This window comes from Gouania willdenowi, chromosome 18 (genome assembly GCF_900634775.1).
Source record: "Gouania willdenowi chromosome 18, fGouWil2.1, whole genome shotgun sequence".
NCBI classification, from domain to species: domain Eukaryota; kingdom Metazoa; phylum Chordata; class Actinopteri; order Blenniiformes; family Gobiesocidae; genus Gouania; species Gouania willdenowi.
In genome coordinates, this window is record NC_041061.1 from 25,819,631 (window position 1) to 25,840,946 (window position 21,316).

General features: G+C 40.8%; 1 protein-coding gene across 2 annotated transcripts; it reads left to right on the forward strand.

Moving 5' to 3' along the window:
- The first annotated feature begins 739 nt into the window (after positions 1 to 739).
- Positions 740 to 19,081, forward strand: mtmr1a (myotubularin related protein 1a). Of its 2 annotated transcripts, XM_028473852.1 has the most exons (18): positions 740 to 951; positions 2,811 to 2,916; positions 4,480 to 4,530; positions 7,223 to 7,310; positions 7,401 to 7,495; positions 7,767 to 7,874; positions 7,954 to 8,052; positions 9,185 to 9,268; positions 10,819 to 10,968; positions 11,049 to 11,237; positions 11,327 to 11,512; positions 11,598 to 11,756; positions 12,544 to 12,591; positions 13,046 to 13,138; positions 15,676 to 15,789; positions 15,876 to 15,919; positions 15,987 to 16,119; positions 17,350 to 19,081. In XM_028473852.1, exons 1-18 carry the CDS (start codon positions 845 to 847, stop codon positions 17,500 to 17,502), a joined length of 2,007 nt encoding a protein of 668 aa, XP_028329653.1. In that variant the 5' UTR covers positions 740 to 844; the 3' UTR covers positions 17,503 to 19,081. The 2 variants fall into 2 exon arrangements, with proteins under 2 accessions (XP_028329653.1, XP_028329654.1); XM_028473853.1 differs by lacking the exon at positions 4,480 to 4,530.
- The last annotated feature ends 2,235 nt before the right edge of the window (positions 19,082 to 21,316 follow it).

The window sequence follows — 21,316 nt, forward strand, 5'->3', positions numbered from 1 at the left end:
AATAAGATTAAAAATACTTTTTTTTAAAAAACGGCTTATGTTGCAGGTTAAGTCTGTCACCTGCTTCTCTGAGCCTTGTTTGGTTGTCATTACAGCAGTTTTAACTCAGACACAGAATGTTTATTACTAATTTTAATTTTAATTGATCTTCCAAGGATGGTTTAAAGCAGGAGTCAGCAACATGGTGCCCGTGGGCCCCAGGGAGCCCGCATGGCCATGCCCTCAGGCCTCTTTTAACAAGAGAAATATGAACCAATGAGCTTTGTCTAAAATCTGATTTACTTACCGGGCTTCAAACGTCCAGAGATAAGAACTGATGACAGATGTAGTCAGAGCTTTAATAGAGTTCATACTGCACTTAATAGTTTTTGTATTAAGTTAACCATCTTTAAATGTTTATTTTCATTATAGACTGCTACTCCTACTGAGAAAATGTTTTCAGAAGTCATTTTAAAGAACACACACTGGTAGCGTGTAAAACGTTGGCCTGGTGTATAAGCCTTTTAGTAGATAAATGTATGAATTGTGCATCTGAATCATTAATGATTATGAAATGTTATTATATTGATACATCAGCTGCAGTTCATTGTTTATTTTATATACAGTATTAAATATATCTAATAGAAATTTAATTTTCAAAAAATCTAAAGCTGAATTAGAGGAAGACCTCGTAAATCAGTGACGTCATCGATTTAATCGGTCCGTTAGGCTGCGTAGAGAAAGGGGCGGGGCACAGACAGCACGCAGAGATGTGGAACGGAAACAAAACAACAACCGGATATAACAGGAAACTACACAGCGTCACCGTCCGCCCCGCCCCCACTGACCCACAAAGTGAACGGTGATGGAGGGACAGCCTGACGGCGGCGGACCGGAGAACGGAGCGGGGCCGGGAAAGAAGCTGTGGGGCTCTCCGAGCAGCAGGTCGACTACAGCCGATCTAAGTGACAGGTGGGAACCGACTGGTCTGTGTTTCACTATCCGCCATCATGTATCTGTTAGAAGTAGGTCTCTTCTTTCATTGATCCGGAGGACACGCGCACTGTGGCTGTGCTATCAAACATTTGGGCTTCCGTACAAGGCCGAGATGTGACCCAAACAGGCGTGGATAGGGCAGGTCTCTGCAGGAACCACTTTGTACTGAATCTGGACTCTTGAGTCGTGCTCCGAGAGGCTGCTGCTGCCATCTCTGAGACTCAAAGAGATTCACCTAAAACAGAGCAAGCTCTGAGTCCCCGTCCCTAACCCACATCTGGTTTGAACATCAGCACCAGGGACTGTTCGTCTACATGAAGTGAACAGCAGGGGGCGCTGATTCGTTGCTGATCCCGCTTTGATCGAGTGTCAAACAGTGATAGTTGTTAACAGGCCTGTCTACTGCTGCTGGTGCTTCCGGGTACTCTAGGTTCATCTCCCAGTCCAAAACTACGTTAGATTTGTAATGGCTGGTCTCTCTAAAGTGGTAATGTCAGTTGTTGTTTAAAAGTCACCAATTAGACAATATGAAAAATAAAATTATTTTTAAGGTTATCATGGTTATCATTGTTTTTAACGAATAAAGGTCCGTTTATTACCTTCGGTCAAGTCATAACAATATTATATTTACAACAGTATATCATTTTCATTTAAAACAAAAACAAAATGAACATGATGCAATTAAACAAAATGCATTTTCATTTTGGACATAAATTGAATGTCAATAGCACAGTTGCATACAATAACTATATTCTTACTCTATCCTTGCCTGGTTAAATAAGGTCCACATCGCTCTCCTGCAGGGCATGCTATCCCAGCTAAACATGCCAGACTCCACCCACAGGTGGATCACACACTTCCTGTCTGACAGGAGGCACCATTTGGTCAAGTTACTGAAGTTTGCGAATGAGACAACCATCATCGGACTCATCTCTGATGGAGACGAGTCCACCATCAGGTGGGAGACAGACTGGCTGGTGTCCTGGTGCAGCCAGAACAACCTGGAGCTCAACACTCTAAAGACAGTGGAGATGATAGCTGGCTTCAGAAAGAGCCCCCTCACCCTGGGCGACCGTGGCTCAGGTGGTAGAGGGTCGTCTTCTGATCGAGAGGTTGGGGGTTCGATCCCAGTACCTGGCTATATGTCGAAGTGTCCTTGGGCAAGACACTGAACCCTAAGTTGCTCCCAGTGGTCGACTAGCACCTTGCATGGCAGTCCTGTCCCACTGGTGTGTGAATGTGAGAGTGATTGGGTGAATGAGCTGATATGTAAAGCGCTTTGACACTGCTTCAGTGTGGTGATAAAGTGCTATATAAAATCAAGTCCATTTACCATTTTTTACCCTGGGAGACTCTACAGAGAGCTCTGTGGAGTCCTTCTGCTTCCTTCCCATAATCACCCAGGACCTCAAGTGGGAGCTGACCATCAGCTTCCTCATCACAAACTGCAGCAGCTGAAGAAGTTCAGTCTGCAAACATAGATGAGGGTGAACTTCTACAGCTCCATCATCCAGTCCATCCTCTGCTCCTCCATCACCATCTGGTACGCTGCACCTACGGCCAAGGACAAGGCCAGGCTGCAGTATCATCCACTCTGCAGTGAAGGTCATCGGCTGCAATCTGCCCTCCCTCCAGGACCTGTACGCCTCCAGGACTCTGAGGCGTGCAGGGAAGACTGTGGCCGACCCCTCCCACCTCGGACCCAAACTGTTTCAATCTCTCCCCTCTGGAAGGAGGTTTCGGTCCAGACACAAAAACAGTCTTTCCAGCCTCATGAACACTGCCCTTAACACGGCTATTAAAACTTCTCTGATTCTGATTCTTTGCTTCCACAGCTCCACAGGCTCTCATGTCGAGTGGTGCAAACAACTGATCGCAGCCACTCTCACCAGTCAGATCTCAGGATCAGTTCAGGCTGATACCATGACCAGGGACAGAAGGGTATGACACACACACACACACACACACACTTCATGGGTTAAAAAATTTATATTTCATCTTTATATTTATGGAAAGGTAACCAGTAGTGGTGGGATTTCAAAATACGATATGATAGAGTTGTGTCTATTATTCAATTAAAAAGACACTTCAATTAGAAAAAATATATTTCCAATTTAAAATGTTTTCAATCAAAGAAAAGTGTTTGAATACAAAAAAAAAATAAATATTGGAGATCCAAAACTTTTTATTTGATTGAAAAAATATGTTTTATGATTGAAGCAAATGTTTCTTTTTTTCTTTTTTTTTTTAATTGAAGTCCTTTTTGTATTTGGGCCATAATTATTGTTATTAAAGTTTTGCCTTTATCCAATAAAAAATACTTCAATTAAAAAAATATTGAATCTCACTAAGTATTTTTTATTTATTTTTTGATTGAATATTAGGCACAAATCTGTCTCCATAGATAATGGGTTCACGATAACGATACAATATTTTTGGAAAGAAAAAAAAAAAAGAAATATATCAATGCATTTATTTGACTTTATTTCTGAGCATACTTGCATACATAAATTGGCCCCTTGGGGATAAATAAAGTGATTTGAATTGAATACTTCCTCTAGATCGGACCTTTTCAACTCAGTGGGAATATTAAAACAATCAATAACATAAATAAGACCAATGTTTCATATTTGTAGTGCAAAAAATTCCATTTTGTAAAAAGAACACAAAAACAGTGACAATAATGCGTCTAAAATTAAACCAAATCATGTCATTATCATGACATTCTTCATAAAATATTGTGCATAAACTTTGTGTAACTATTTGATGAGTCAGTGAGATTTTTCTAAATGTAATATTGATAATCATTACATAAATCAAATAATTAAAATAACAATTTGTAGCATCAAGGCTGGAACAGGCACTTCATCAGTGCATTAATGCATTATAGGCCTGTCTGCACTCAATGTGATGTTTAACACCAAATAAAGATATTATATCTACCTTTGATAGAGCTTGCAATTGAAATTAATTACAGATACAATTTATTGAACCAATTAACAGGGGACGGGACAAGGATAAGCAAACTGCTTCTCTCGTCTCCTTTTTCGGCATGTACAAAAAAAAAAAAAGATGTAAAAAAAAGTGAATGTAACCATGTCGGAAATTAACTGAATAAATAAATAAATAAAATCGTGACCTACATCTCAGTCTTCATAAGCCTGCTTAATGTCCACCAACCTTTGTTTGAAGCTTAGCAGATGCATTTTAATGCAGTGTCATCACCTGAATTCCTGCTTTTTGGCTGAGCTCACTTCTCATCTGGGAACATTGTTTAAAAAAAGGCACAAAGCCTATGAACTAAGCTTAGGCACGAGCCACGTGTCAAAGGAACATCCTCATGGATGGAGGGACGAAGGTTTTCTATGTTGACTGTTCTCCCTCAAAGCCATTGTTCACTGGTAGGATGGACTCTGAGAAGCTGCTCTCTGCTTTCATTCACTCTACTCTGTGAACTCTTTCCCTTGTTGTCCCTTCCTTCATGCTGGCTCTCCTTTGGAGCAGGATTCACTGGAGAATGGAGACAGTGATTCTGAACAACAATCTCCTGTTTTGGCAAGTCTCTCTTTCTGTCTTTCCCTGCTGGCCTCATTTTTCAATCTGTGCGCAGAAAAAGGTTTAAAAAGATTTTGTATGACTGAAATTTAGAATGTCATAAGTATAAAAAAATCTATTAATCCAACATGCAGACAGCAGTTGTACCCATACCAGTGTTAATAAATCCCTACTATTGTAAGCATGTTCAGGCTCATCTGCATTCAGAAATGCCCTCAACTGACCTTAATATCAATGCATGAAGGGACTTTTTCTCTCTCCAAATTAACAGAACGCTTTGTTTGACATTGCTGGCTCTGTGCGTTCTGTGTGTAGTTCCACTGTTCAACCACCAGGTTTTGTGTGTATGCATGGTATGAGTTGTGCGTCACTATAAACCTGCTGCTACGCACAAGTACAAGTTGTTAAATACCATTAATTGCATGGGAATGTTTATACGCACAGGTCTGTGTCCACTAGGGTTAGGTCAATACACTGAGCTCACGATACCACAGATGATAATGGGCTTACGATAACAATACAAGACGATGTTTTTAGACAGTAAAACTGATGACCTTTTCAACTCAATAGGAATGTAAAAAAATCAAATCAAACCATAACAATCTGGTGTGTAGTAATGTGTGTATTATGTTTTTACCTGACCGCCAAGCGTACGATGCTACTCGTACCCTTGACGATACATCTTGTTACATTTTAATACCTCAATCACTACCTTTAGTGTCTATGAATAGTTGATAAGTGATGCCCCAGGCCTGCTGCCTTATTCTCGTTTCCTCACCATATCTGGTGCTGCTTTACTGAAGGACATACAGTAACAGCTACTGTAGTTTAACACTGAGTGTTGTGGAGCTGACTATACATAGTATTTAGCACTGATACTAGTGATGATGTTCGCCCTGTGATAGGGAGGATTTCCCTCTAGCGCTTCCCTAGCAGGTAATGACTTTATATACCACTGTGGTTAAAGAATTGGATTAAATTCTACTAGGCAGCAAGTGCTTCTGCAAGTGTGGTTATTCAGACAAAAGCAAGGAAAAATAAGAGCTGCGTCTTCAAAAAGTGATCCATTATAATTCAGTTATGATGGTTATGTGGTTTTGGCAGAAGGACTCTGGTTTGGAAAGGTTGGCATGTGGCTGAAGGTTAAGAATGGATATAGCATTAGCAAGCAACAGGGTTGTTGATGCTCACTGATAGGAAAGCTAGTCCCTGTAGTCTGTAAAGCTACAATGCTGCTTTTAATTCAATTCAATTCAACTTTATTTGTGTAGCATATGTATTACAACAAAGTCATCTCAACACGCTTATCAAAATATAAAATCCATAATAATAACTAAAAAACCCAACAAGATCCACATGAACAAGCATTTAGCGACAGTGGGAAGAAACAACTCCTTTTTAACAGGAAGAAATCTCCAACAGAACCAAGTTCAGAGGTGGCAGCCATCTGCGTCAACTGGTTGGGGTTAGTGAACAGAAGGACCAACAGAACAGGATAGAGAGAGAGAACATCAGAGTGTACCCGGCTAGTTGAGCCGTGAACCACAGATCAGGAACTGCCATCATCAGCTTCATGACATTATTATCAAGTCAGCCTGCCTTGGCCTTGGGCCTCACTCCCAGTGGCCTAGTCAATACTTCATATAAAGGTGACAGATCTCTTCCCGTTTATTGGTAAGCTAACAGCGACTCTAAGGTTTGTAACCAGACGAGCCCATGTCTGCTCGAGTGGTTAGGTTATGTTATGATTCAGTCCTGTTTATGCGGACTGTAAATCATAACCAGATACATCAGAATTTGAATCTCTTCCTGTTTATTGAACCAGTAAATGCGACCGTTTACAGATGAACCCCTCTAGTGATTAGTAGGGATGTCCCGATAAGGTTTTTTGCCTCCGAGTTCTTTGATTTTGAGAATTGGCCGTTTCAAACACAATAGATCACCTTTAGATAAATAGTAGGGATGGGGCGATACACTGAGTTCACGATACGATACATTATAATGGGCTTCTAAGGATGATGCAATATTTTTTAGAAAGAAAAACTACCCCGCAAAAAATGGCAAGTGGAAAAATAGAATTAAAATGTATTTAATTTTAATTAATACTTAGTCTGGGTATGACCTTTTAAAAATAAATAAATAAAATCTGGTGTGTAGTAGATTGTGTATTTTTTTACTTTCTTCCGTAATGAGTTCATGCCTTTAGTCAAACCTGTCAATGTTCTTTATGTCATTTCCTGCAGAAGCACTGGGTGCATTGCTAATTTAGAGTGACCACAGGGTAAATGCTGTAACCTGTTTCTGCATGTCTTTCATGAAACAAAGAGCGCATTGTCAAACTGAAATCCACAAACACAGACACTGTTTGCTCTTGATTTCTCCAAGGCTTTAAAACTGAATTTATTCTGTGAAAATAGTAAGAAGAATAAAACATCTACTATGTATCTCAAACATAATGGAGCTTTTATTTCCATTATTTTTGTGATCAGACACATCAGCTGGTATAAAACCAGTTTATTTATTACGCCTCACACTTCACACTTTCATTCATGAATAAATGATGACTCTTAGCTTAGTTGAATTTATTTCTGTCCACATTCATAACTGGGAATCCAATAGGTTAGGTGTTACCTCTACAAACGTTTCCTAAGCTGGTTGTTGTGTCACACAATAAGGTTTGTGCTCTCTGCAGAAATTTACAGCTGTGAGGTTTGGAACTCAGGGTAGATCGGCCCAGGAGCAGCTCCCTCTGCTGCCTGGGGAGGTCGTCCAAACTACAGGTACTGTCCTCACCTCTGCAGGGGATGTTTGTTCTGCAATATCAGCTGATCAATGTGTAAATAATTGTGTGTGTGTTTGTGTGTGTGCAGTCAATGATGTCATGTACATCTGTCCATTCAGCGGTCTGATTAACGGGACTTTGACCATCACAAACTACAAGCTGTACTTCACCAGTGTGGAAAAGGTGCTGATCTACTTTGTTGCACCAAAAGAGGGAAATTAAACACATCCAGACACAAAAAGTCTTATTTTAGAGAAGCTTCATCTTGTGTTTGACCTCAGTGGGAATGAGCAGAATTCCAATTTATCATTGGAGGGTTTGTTATAAGTTAATGACCTTCAGTCTTAGCATGTGAGTTGTTTTGTCAGAGAATCCTTTCATCACAAAATACTTCATTGTTCTAGAATCCATGTAGTGTTTAGTGTGTGAGTTGATGTTGGTAAGTGTTCTTCAGGAGTCTCCCTTCATTCTGGATGTGAACCTGGGAGTCATCAGCAGACTGGAGTCCATCAACGTTCTTAACCAGGGCAGGAGCACCAAAGGCCTGGAACTGGTTTGTAAGGTAAGGTTGAGCTCATTACAGCCTAACCCTGTTAGATCATCTCTTTGAACTGCTTCACTGACAGTTTTCCCTTCACCAGGACATGAGGAGCCCCAGGTTTGCATATCAGACAGAGGACAACAAGCCCGATGTGATGGAGGTGCTGGCCAAGAACGCCTTTGTTCTCTCACACGACCTGGTCAGTGTCATCTCTGATAGAGATAAGACCTGAAGCTAATTGCTGAAGAGACATTTGTCTGAGTTCAGAGCTGCTGTTACTACAATCAGCAGCATGTGTTAAAAACAGAACTCTGATGCTGCGTTCACACCAAACGCATTACTGGCGTCAAAATCGTGCCTCACACCCCGTGTTGGATGTTTGTGCTCATTGAATCAGTACGCTTGTCACCAGCATCCAAGACGCTCTAGATGCGGGTCCAAACAAGTTGGAAAGAGAGCGCGTAAAGGGGAGGGGCTTTTTTGTTGCCGATGGTGTTCATACAATGGATGATATTGTGCCAATCATTTACGTTCATAATTCACCCAGTGACTGAAGTGGTGGGGAACATTATGTTGAGAAGGCGGTGTTTCTGGTATTTTGGTGTGACTCAGTGTGTGCACTGTGATGTTAGAGGCTATAGAGAAGTGTGGTTGAATGCAGAATAAAGTTAGGAGATCCTTGCTGAACACGCTGCCTCCAACCCCCGTTCATCAGCTCTACATTATAGAGGGAGTGGCTTGGCTTTATTTGATAAATGAAGCCAGACAACGTCGTTAAAGGGCGCCTCGGCACCGTTTCTGGATTCACCAGCGCTGCACTCGGACGAGAGTCGCTTTCAGCGCTACTTACATCTCTCCCGTGCCCAGTTTGACGACCTGCTGACCCGCATCGGCACTCGCATCTCCTACCAGGACCCCAACAACAGGCGCTCTATTCCAGCAGAAGAGCCTGTTCATCTGTCTCCGGTTAGTGTTTTTTTTTTTTCATTCTGAATTCATCATGGTTGGGGAACGCTCCTGATTGGTCAACGCATCGTTATATGCCCCAAAAGTTCAACAATCCCAACTCCAGCGTTGGCTGCGTTGGAGGCGCCGGACACACATCAAAGCGCAAAAAGCTTCAAAACGTGCAGCACAGGAGGCGTGGGATGCGTAGCGGGACCTCTAGACGCTCCCGAGAAGCATGTCCACCATATATTGTCTATGTACCCTGACGCTTTTGACGTGTTTGGTGTGAACGCACCATCAGAGCGGCTTTAATTTGCTATAATGCAGCCAAACCAAGTGATTGAATAAAATGTGATAATCCATGTTTGCCTCCATTGTGGCAGCCCCTGTTTGCCTTCCAGTACAAGGAGCAGTCTCCAGTGGATGGTTGGAAAGTGTATGATGCAGCAGCAGAGTACAGACGTCAGGTGAGCTGCTCACCGTCATATGGTTCTTCATGGTCAGAACAGAACAAGCACCTTTTATAATGAAGTTTAAAGTAGAGATAATGACTGGATGTGCACATGTTGTGTGGGGAATTGAGGTATGACAGGTGGGGTGCGACAAACATTTTGACGCTAATCTTAAAAACCTTTCTTCATTATCAATAAAGATCATTAGCACTAAAAAAAAAAAAGTCAGTCGGCATGTGCCATCAGTTTTGGGCTATTGAATGTACCGCTGTATTGGCCGCATTCCAATAATTTAGCAATTTTAGAAGAAAAATTCATGTGAAGGCCGCTCCATCACATAGGCCGCACTGTATTGCTGAGAGTGCAGGTTGATTGCATCGGGCGGAGCCCTTCTCCTCTAACATTAGTTCCACTATTAATTGATAACCACTAGATGGCGTGAAAGTAAAAATAAAGGACAACAACTGAATAGGGACATAGGAGAGGCTGGAACAGGTCGGTGCCCAATCCTTTCACGGGCCTGATCTGTTCAAATCCTACGTCACTTCCTTCACTCGCAATCTTTACAACAGATTTGTTGGGACGTGATATTTGAATTTAAAGCGACCATACAATATTTGTTAAATATTTTAATAATACATATTTAAATATGTGACTGTTTTGTGGTGTTTTTAAATGTTAATAAAAAATTCAGAAAAAGACAAAAAGGAAAAACCACCGCAAGACGATATATACAAAAATGGATCAAACACAATACACAACTTGACAATCAAAAAACAAACAGAAAATAAAATAAAAACCAAAATAAATCAGAATTCACTCAAAACATAAATGTCTCTTTTTAAATAGCAGGGTTTCAACCTTTTAAAAAGGACATGAACTGCCGTAAAATAGGCCGACCATATGTGCGTTCAAGGGATCTGAAAAGAGCAAGCACGTGAAAGAATTGGGCACTGACAGGCGATATACAACATAAATCTCCATTTATATTTATTCTATTTAAATACCACACGGGCACATTTATTAACAAGCAGCTGCACAATATGTGCCACTTTTGGCTTTTTCTCCTATAAGGGACAGTATGTGTGAGTGAGTTCTGTAGTGTGGCTTGTTTAGGAGAAGGTCTGGGTTAGGACACACTCAGCAATTGATCTAACTGTGATTTTCATGTTGTTCTGAGAAGTACTGAAAGCAGCGACTCCTAAAATGAGTATTTTAATGCAAAATAAAGTAAAATAAAGAAATATTGAAATAGCCGATTTTATATATCACTAAAATAGAAAACTCGATTTATCTCGACTCTTGATAAATTGCCCAGGCCTAGTCCAAGGCAGAGATGACTGATTGGAAGCAAACATGACCACTTTTTTTTGGGAAGTTGACTGAGATGAAGGATTTCATGTCTTCTCAAAATGTTGGTTGGCACCCATCAGTAGGTCACCACCTTGTTGTCAGTGGGTCGAGGGTAATTACTGTGTTATAAAGAACAAAGTCATCATGTAATTTTATTTTGAAGGGCCAGCAGTCTGCTGTGTAAAGGTTTGAGCTTGGGTGTTGTGTGGCAGGGTCTCCCTAATGAGAGCTGGACCATCAGTAAAATGAACAGCAACTACGAGCTGTGTGATACGTACCCCTCCGTCCTGGTCATCCCCACCCACATCAGCGAGGAGGACATCAAACGTGTGGCCATGTTCCGAGCAAAGCGTCGCATTCCTGTGAGTGTGATGGCGTGATCTGCATCTATAGTACAGCACAGATGCAGCTTATTATCTCGTGATGCTTTCCTCTTGTGCAGGTCTTGTCCTGGATCCACCCGGAGTCTCAGGCCACCATTGTGCGCTGCAGCCAGCCGTTAGTCGGACCATCAGACCGTCGCTGTAAAGAAGACGAACGTTTCCTTCAGATCATCATGGACGCTAACGCACAGTCCCACAAGCTCACAATCTTTGACGCCCGACAGAGCAATGTGGCAGTTAGCAACATGGTAGAACAGAGACACTGTCCTCTCACCTCCTGTACCTGCACCTTTCCACTCACTCACATTCCCCATCTTCTCTCCTTTACTGCATCAAGGCCAAAGACGGAGGCTTCGAAAGTGAGAGTTTCTATCCCAATGTAGAGCTGAACTTTCTAGAGATCCCCAATATTCACGTAATGAGGGAATCTCTGCGGAAGATGAAGGACATTGTTTATCCCACTATCGACGAAGCCCACTGGCACTCAGCCATCAACCAGACGCACTGGCTGGAGTACATCAGGGTAAAACACACATACACACACACACACACACACACTCAGTGTTTCTGCAGCATTTGTGGTCCTACTGTGATCCACCTGTGTGTAGCTCTTATTAACAGGAGCAGCAAAGGTGGCTGATAAACTGGAGTCTGGGAAGACGTCAGTGGTGATTCATTGCAGTGATGGCTGGGACAGAACAGCCCAGCTCACCTCGCTGGCCATGTTGATGCTGGACAGCTACTACCGCACACTCCGAGGATTCCAGGTCTGTCGTTTAATGCTATTATCATAGTTTAGTTTTAGTCCCCTTCTATATTTGAATCATTTTAGCTTTTGGCTTCACCTCTGACCTTGACCTGAGTTATTTTCTTCAACAGCTGAAAACAAAGATCAAATATCTTGATGACAAGCTTTTGACAGTGAAATCAGAGCTGTTGTCAAATGAAGCTTTTTTCACTTCCATTAATGCATGGTCTTGCCCCAAAATATCTCACAGAGCTTCTTCTCTCCCATTTGGCCACCCAGACTCTCAGATCTGCTGATCCAATATGAACTCACGGGGAAACGTGATGCTCTCACAAAAACAATAGATTCACCTTTCATGCTGCGAGACACGACTTTCAAACACAAAGTGTTTCGTTTGGCACTTATTGTGTGCAATTGTGTCTTATTAACACTTCCTTCAGAGTTTGGGTTATAGTTAAACTGCATTGCTTTAGAACCCCCACCAGGCAACATTTGGTGACGCACAGCAACGGAAAACATTCCCTGCAGCATGTAAAACATGAGGGAATTGTCTCGCCGTGTGTCATTGTCACAAACTTGTTGAAGTGGGCTGGCTGATCAGCTCTTCCTGAAACTCATAGATACTCAGTGTGGAACGTTCACATCACAGAGGCTTCATCTCTGCCTGGTTTTGCATCTCTGTTATTTCTCCTGCATTTAAAGCATTGGTTTTATGTACACTATGCTTGAAAATATAAATGCTTTATTAACAATTAACCAAAATTCCAATACTTTTAGATAGCAAGTGTGTATGTTTGTCTTTACAGATCCTGGTGGAGAAGGAGTGGATCAGCTTTGGACATAAGTTTTCTGCTGTAAGAGCCTCTTCATGTTCATTTATCAAACAATATCCAATCTTCAGAAGGGATTGGTCAACATTCTTTGTTGGGCCCAACAAAGATTAGACCTGCTAAATGAATGGGCCTTCCTCAGCTTGTGTGTATAAATAAAAAATTAAAAGAACAGAAAACATTTATTTTTTACTGTTAAAAGTCTGACAAGTTAAAAAGAAACTCACAGTCATGGAAGCTGAAGGGAGATCATGTGGTGCTGAGTTAAAGCTAATGTATTCTAACGAACAATAAATTACTTATAAATGCATCCTCATCCGTCAAGGAGGAATTTCCCTCCTTGATGGATGAGGATGCATTGGTAGATGGTCACAGGGAGGCGGAGCCTCTTAGGAACTCTCTATCAAAGGATGCAGACAGTACTGAGTTCATAGACTGCGGCTGTAAATGATTGGCTGGTGTTCTTTGTGTTTTGCAGCGTGTCGGTCATGGCGATGAGAATCATGCTAACTCGGAGCGCTCTCCTCTCTTCGTGCAGTTCATTGACTGTGTTTGGCAGATGACTCGTCAGGTGAGTTTCCTAAACAACAGGCAGGAGTGTGACTGCTCAGAGATCAGGAGGATACAGGTCAGGGAGAAATATGAACAGATGCTCTCTGTCCAATCACACTGAGCCAGAACTATTTTACAAAGGAGCATCAAAATATCAGTCTTTGATTCAACTCCATCAAGATAAGATTGAGTTTTTTTAAAGGTCTCTACCAGCATAACACTCGAAACTAGAAATTGGCAACTTTTATCATAGCAGGGCCACAAAAATGTGATTATATCAGATCTGAGGGTCACATTATCAATCGTTTTTTAAATTTATTTTCTGTATTTTTGTTGTCATTTTGTGTTTTTTATGTTGTCCTTTTGTATATTTTATTGGAATTTTGTATGTTTTTTTAATTCATCTTATAGGTGTTTGTTTGTTGTGTATTTACTAAAAAATTATTTTCTGTATTTTTGTTGTCATTTTGTGTGTTTTTTTGTTGGCCTTTAGAGCCTGTATTGTATTCTAGAATTTATTCGGTGTGTCCTGTACTACGACGCTGGTAAACTTCTTACGGGGTTCAATCACCATGGTAACTTAGGCTGAATGACTAACCTGTTACTAGGTGTTGTTCTGGCTAGGACATGAGCGAGTATGAAAGCACCGCCTCCTAACCAATCAATTCTCTTGGAAACGACCTGTCCAAGACAAGGTGCATCATTCTGTGGACACGTTCCTGCATGGATCTAATGTGACAGGAGAGAGAATATTTAGGCATTGATGCAATTCTTTCATGTACCTGATAACATCCTATAGGATACATATAGTTTTTTTATCTGATGGACTGACCTACATTAGTCAGCTGATAAAGCCTACATGCGTCGGGCGCTTTCCGACCGATAAATTCATTCATTCATGCATTCTGTGGTGATGCAGAGACCCTCAGTCCTGTAAGAAAATACAGGCTGTATAAAATACAATTATTGTTTACTTTATGATGTAGACTGAGCTGCATGAACGCATCATCAGAGCCACAAACTATGTCTGTATGGAATCAGAACAGTATCATAATGAATTCATTCTTGCAAGGTTTTTCCATGAATGCACAGGCTTTGTTTTGCAGTTGTATTTCAAATTCTGAAATGCACACGCTCTACTTCACAAATGATATTTTGAGGCACACTTGTAATATATATCCACAGATAATGCAAATTGCTGAATGTGCATTTACAAACTGCTTCTGTGCTGTGAAACATCGGTGTATTTGTGAGAGAAATGTGTGTGGTGAATTTTGAGACTGCCCTGACGTCACAGGTCAACGAACGTCCACACTTTTAAACCAATTGCAGAGCTACTGATATGTTCGCAGTGTTCAAACAAGAGTGTAGAGAAAATCTAAGAAGCCATATGGTTGGCTGAAAGCAAACACACCTGATTGGCTGATGAATATGTCAATCAGTTTTATCAGCCAATGGTGACGTTCATCGGCATTTGTGAATTTGAAATACAGCTGTGAAACAAAGCATGTGCATTCATGAAAAACCCTGCAAGAGTTCATTCATCATGATACTGTTCTGATTCCATATGTCTGTGCCTTAATGAAGTGAAACTCATCAGAGTGTCTGTTTATTCTCCCATTAATTAATATTGTTGAATCTCACTAGTTTAAGCTTAAGCCATCAGTTCTCTGTCTGCATTCCTTCCTTCTTGCTTTATTTTGCAGTTTTTGAGGATTTTAATTTTTCATAAAGAATTATTACTCAATTGTGATGAAAGTAGCTCTGCACAGTTTCTCCACGTATATGATTGGTCAGGCATTGCAATCTCCGCTCCTTTCATGTGGTCGTTTTGATAACCAGGTTTGTAGTACAGCTGCTCTGTGACGGAGAATGTTTGGTTAAGTGAAGCTAATGGAGAGATATCATCCATCCATTTTCTGACCCGCTTGTTCCTTTTTTTCAGGGTCGCGGGGGTCTGCCGGTGTATATCTCCGGCTCACACTGGGCATTAGGCAGAGGTACACCCTGGACAGGGCGCCCATCCATCGCAGGGCAACACACAGACAGACAACCACTCACACTCACATTCACTCCGACGGGCAATCTAGAGACTCCAATAACAGTCATGTTGTTTTTGGATTGTGGGAGGAAGCCAGAGTACCCGGAGGAAAACCCACGCAACACGGGGAGAACATGCAAACTCCACACAGAAAGGACACAAGTGTAGCCCCACTGACGGAGAGATATACTTATCCAATACTTATCCAATTTCAAAGGAACAGGGTAGAGGGAGTTCGGGTGAGACAGTGGAAAGAGTGTTGAAGAATCAACTATTTTGGTTGTGCTGAAAGTGTGATGCGACGATTGTGCATATTGTGTTGTGGGGTGTAATCTATTGAACCAGTAAGGTGACAAAAAGAGGGTGATGTAACACCCTGCTCAAGTATAATGATGATGGCCGTGAACAGAGGGAGTTGGTCAGTGCTTACACTTATTTTGGATCAACTTATTTTAAGGTTAAGCCCAATACAAGTGTATCCCAAAGCCTACGGCATTAATTTTGTCTGCCTACAGTTCCCAGCAGCCTTTGAGTTCAACGAGCTGTTCCTGGTTACGGTCCTGGACCACCTGTACAGCTGCCTGTTTGGTACCTTCCTCTACAACAGTGAACAGGAGAGAGAGGCCAAGGTGTGTGTGTGTGTGCGTGTGAGTGCGTGTGCGTCAGAGAAGAGAGACAAGTCTCAGCCCTGTCCTTGTCCATTTGTCCTTTGTAGGAGGTTCAGACCCAGACCGTCTCTCTGTGGTCTTACATCAACAGGTGATTGGTTACACCCTCCCACTGAATGATTGACATGTGACTGACCCACTGATGCTCCCTCTTCCAGCCAACCAGAGGACTTCACTAACCCCTTCTATGTGGACTATGAAAACCACGTTCTGTACCCATTGGTGTCCTCCAGACACCTAGAGCTGTGGACCAGTTACTACGCTCGCTGGAACCCACACATGAGACCACAGGTGAACTGGTTTATGGTCTCAGAGGACAAAAATAGTAAAAACAGTCCTAAACCAGTATCTATTGGGCTCTTTTTTTCCCAGCTAACCCAGTGAATGAAAGAAGAAGCACTCTCAAAATAAACAATATTTATTCACAGTCTTGAGACTAAATGTAGGTTAGTTTTAGTCTAAATATAGTCATCAGGACAATATCAGTTATAGTATACTTCTGATAATCTGATACAAATATAATCGACTAAAATATAAAGCATAAGGCTTTATGCATTTTTGAAATATTAAAATATCAAAAGTCCCCGTCCATTGTCCTTCTCTGACTCCCTCTTACCTTCTGAAATTAACACTGCTAATTTATCCTAAAGATATGTCAGTATTTAATATTGTTGTATAGAATTTTTTTTCTTTCAAATGTTTTTTAAAGTCTTTCATTTCTAAGGAGATTAATTTCAGCTGCATTGACTAACTTAAAACGCACGAGAGCAACTTCTTTAACTCTTCCTGCTCTAATATTCCTAATGTTACTATAGACCCTAGGTTCCCAAAGTGGGGTACAGGTACCCCCAGAGGTACACAAATTGTCATGGGGTACTTGTACTAATTCTAAGCTAATGCTAGGTAATGCTAATATGTTAATGCTAGGCTAATGCTATGTTGATACTGATTATGTAATAATGCTAATGTTAATGCCAGGCTGAAATTAATGCTAATAAATGGTAATGGTATTTCTAGGCTAATGCTAATGGTAATTAATTCTAGTTAATGCTAATATTAGGCTAAGGTTAATGTTAAGCTAATGGTAATGCTAGACTAATGCTAATGTTATTTAATGCTAGCTAATTTTAGGCTAATGTTAATGCTAATGCTAGCTAGTGCTAATTATCATTTTAATGCTAGGCTAATGTTAATGTTAACTAATGCTAATGGGAATGCTAATGCACTGTTAATTGACGCAGGCGAGCACCTGCATCTTCACTTGCATTTTCTTTAGGAAATATAAATATTCTCGTTATATATGATCCCTTAACAGGATAGGCAAACTTCAGAGACAGTTTTCACTGTAGGGCTACATTGTATATGACATTACATTATTATGTTTTTTTAAGTGTGCAGGTTAAATGTCTGAAGGGGTACGGGACTATGAAAAGTTTGGGAACTACTGCTATAGACTATTGGGTATAAAAGTGAGATAGATATTGATGGAGATAGTCACTGTGGCCCTTGGCTTTTGTTCAGGTGCCGATACATCAGAGTCTGAAGGAGCTGCTGATCCTGAGGGCGGAGCTACAAAGACGAGTGGAGGAGCTTCAGAGGGATGCCCCGCCCTCCTCTGACCACTCACCCTCCCCGACACACACCACAGGAACACCGCTGCACACTGCTGTCTGACACACACACACACACACACACACACACCAAGCCAATAACTTAAACAACAGCAGCTTCCATTTTTATAAGCGTTTCTCCATTTTGTGCAGAACTCTGCATTAAAAAGTTGTTTTCTATTGAAATATGTGAAAAAAGAAATGCTCTGGTCGCTTTGGAAACGTCTCAGGGCTTTGTTTGACCCCACCTGCCTTCCCTCTTCATCTCTGTGTGAAGACGATGCTCGTCATTTTCATTCAGCTCAACATTGTTCTCCTGATGTCTTTGTTATCATTGTTTACTTTAGGAGCACTTGTGCAGTACAAGCTGCACTGCTCTGTGTTCAGACTCCTTTCTGTCAGAACCAGCTGCTTGTTCTTTACTATTATCTCTCAGTGCAAGTCATGCTAAAGCTAGCGTTCCTTCCTGTGTGGGATGCTCTCATCAGATACTGCATGGTGCTGCTCATCTGTCTAAAATCCCAGAGTCCAGTCAAGTAAGATTTTAAGCGTCAGTGTTGCATTGTGGGAAAGAAAGGATCACAGCAGTTGGATCATTCTGAGCTTTGTGGATAGAACAAAGGCAATGAATGAGCACATAGACATATGACGACTGAATTATATTGTTAAAGGTAGATTCTGTTCAAGCATCACTCATTTTTTTATACATGTTCTTTTTTCAAAAAAACTAAGAATTGAAGCCATGTATGCTCTCCATATAAAGAATTATTTATTAAGTTTAATTCTTGCGAGCTGCCTCTGATGGTTTTCCTACATCGAAATATGAGTTTGAACAAGAGCTGGGCCGTAGATCGAAAATTAGCGTATGGTATAGAAAAAGACAATTTTGTTTATACCAGTATAACTTTGTGGGTAGTCGAATTTCACATGATGCACTTTATGGCCTATTTCAATAGCTTGTCATGGTACTGCTGTAGGTCTTTTATCACCGCTCTCTCTCAGTGAGCCACTTCATCCTCATTAAAGAGAGTTTTGATCATTGTGTCGATGACTCACCTGAAATATGGTTGACTTGTTTATTGGAGTCCTCCTGGACGGACTCTCTCAGGGTGCTGAGAGCTAGTTTAAAGGAACCAGACCAAGACCTCAAAAGTCTTTTTATTCCTTTGAAAATGGTTTTACAGGTTATTCAATATTCAATTAAAAAATATCACACAAAAGATCGAGGTGCCCATTTATCCCATTTTTTAATACCATGTATGGTGTCACCTCTAATTTTACCTTTATATTTCCCACTTGGGGGCTCTCTCTAAACCTTTGGATTCCAGAGCTTTGTTCATTTTTACCTAATGTCTGTCTCTGGTGGTCCTACACTCTTGATTTGACCACTCATACATTGTGCACCGTTTTCACACGACTTCAAGGTCGCAGAGCGAGATTGGCCCTGTGATATATGGCTAAATCACGTTTGTTCCAGCCTCTCCTGTGTACGGTGCAAGGTAGGGGCCCAGCCCAGAAGATAACTGTACTTGCTTTTTTACTTTTTAACAGAAAGACTTCTTCCTCCAGCCACCTGCATGTGTGCTTAGTCTGTTAAAACTGTAATTGTGACTGTAACTGGAATAAACCACATTGAAATAGTATTACTCTTGTTATCTGTTCTCAGAGCTGTTCAATTAAAAGAACCATGAAGGTAGAGGAAAAACCTTGCCATATAATCATCCTACTGTTTCCTTAGAATTAACAGAATGTTCTGTTCTTGTTGCTCACATCCTTTTTACTGTGACATTTCCTTGGATGTTTTCCCTCCTTGTGATACTTCTTGTGATACTTCCTGTGTGCATGCTTTGCGGTGTTGTGTATGTTTTCTGCAGTTGTGAAACCTCGACCTGAGCCAAACTAGGCCTCTCATGACATTGTGTTTTCAATCTTATTTTGCACCGATAGTTTCAAGAGTCACTGCTTTCTAGATAAGTGTGTAGTGAGCACACTGCTATGATGCTATCTAGACACAACACTCAAGTATAAAGCTTGAATGTGAAGAAGCCTGTTGGAAAAGTTGTATTTTTGATAGCCTGAATCAGCTTTTTCCCGCATATATGGCTTTCTGGTACTTGTGACACTTTTTGCTTCACTATAAACAGAAAGTGAGTGTATGTACTCCAGATGTGAGCCCTAGTAGAGCTTTACTATGGTTGATGTCACATTTGTCCTCCAAAGGCTTTCCATAGAGAAGTGTAAAGTTTTCAGGGAAGTGTTTCACAGGAGTATTGAATACTCACTATAAGTTACAAAGCGAGAGTATTTTTTACCTTTTCGTACATTAAGCATCTAAACAATGCACTTCTGAATGAATTCTAATTGTGGACACGCTTTAACTTTTTGTCAGTGCAAGAACCTAATAAACTTTGAGCGTGCATGAATGTGGCAAAGTTTGAAATGGCTTGTGTGTGTGTGTGTGTGTGTGTGATCTACTGGAGGCACAATGGTTACTTTGTAAGCGAGTGATTCCCTTCTATTTGTATTCCCTGTTTATAAATAAAGTTTGTGAACCATGAGCTGTACTCACTTCTTTCATTCCAAATGAAAACCTCAACAGGAATAAATCACACAAGTACTCTTTCTTTTGTTGACTAATGGCCTTTATTTGTTTGGTTCATATTAGTAACAAGTCCTAAAACATACCAGCTGTTGGAGCTACAGAAAGAAAATTCACCATCAAACTTCTACAAGTGTCCAACAATCAGCGATCAGAAATATACAAAGTTCAACACTTAGAGGACAGATGTACTGTAACTGTACAGAGTAGAGAAAATCATGCAAAGTGTGTATGTGTGAGGCTGGCAGCCATTTTTAGATCCTGTTATGCAGGATGTTGCACTCGTTCTCAGGAAGGAGGACAGCACTTATCTTACATGTGTAATAGATGATGTTCATCAAAAGAAACAGATTATTTAATTGGAATCACAGCATTTAAAGGTTTTGTGGTGACATTCATTTAGTTTACATGCTCATGTATCCTGATGTGGAGAGCTTTGCTTTCAGAAGAATCATGTTTGACTCTTAAATCCTTTTCTCATCAATAAGCTGATCAGGAGACGTCTTTGGTCGACTTGCATTTTTATGCAACAAGCCTTGTTTTTTTTGCATTAAAAACATCTGAAGATATGAAATCTATTCAGTGAACAAACATGCTTGTTGTCCTATGACTGACAGTAAGCCTGATGAAATGGCTTCACTTTGGTTAGCTTTCAGTGAGAGATCTGAGTGCAGCGAAATAAGGTTCAAAGTGCCTTTAAAAGCCTCTGAGGAAAGCATGCTGCATGTGATTAGAACATTTTCAGATTCAGAGTCCATTTTAATACACACTTAATTTACTGTGCAACATGTTCCTCATGCCTCTAGACTCGCTGTTTCTCACACACACACACACGGTAAAAAAGAAGAAGCTGCTAAGCAAGAACAGCCTGGGATTCAAGAACACTTTCACACATCAGCAATTTAACACGCAATGGAAACAGGAGGAGCTGCTCTTCTCCCTGATCTACAGATGGGAAGTTAGATTAAGTAGTTACCTGTTCTTAAAAGCTTCAGTGGAAAACATACAGCAGCAAAACCATGGAAAGATATCCTCCAGTAAATTTGTTTTTCAGATTACACACACATACACGCAAAGAGTAATAGAAAGAGAAGAGAATAGAAAACATGGAAGGGTTTCCTCAACGGCTAAAAACTCTCAAAGATTCAGTCAAATCTACACAGTAACTCGCTCACAAGGAAGCAGCAGTTGGTCAAGCTAAGTCACTTCCAAATGGTACAAAGTGTAAAAAGAGTATTAAACACACACACCAGCGAGTAATATGGAACAGTAACTGGTT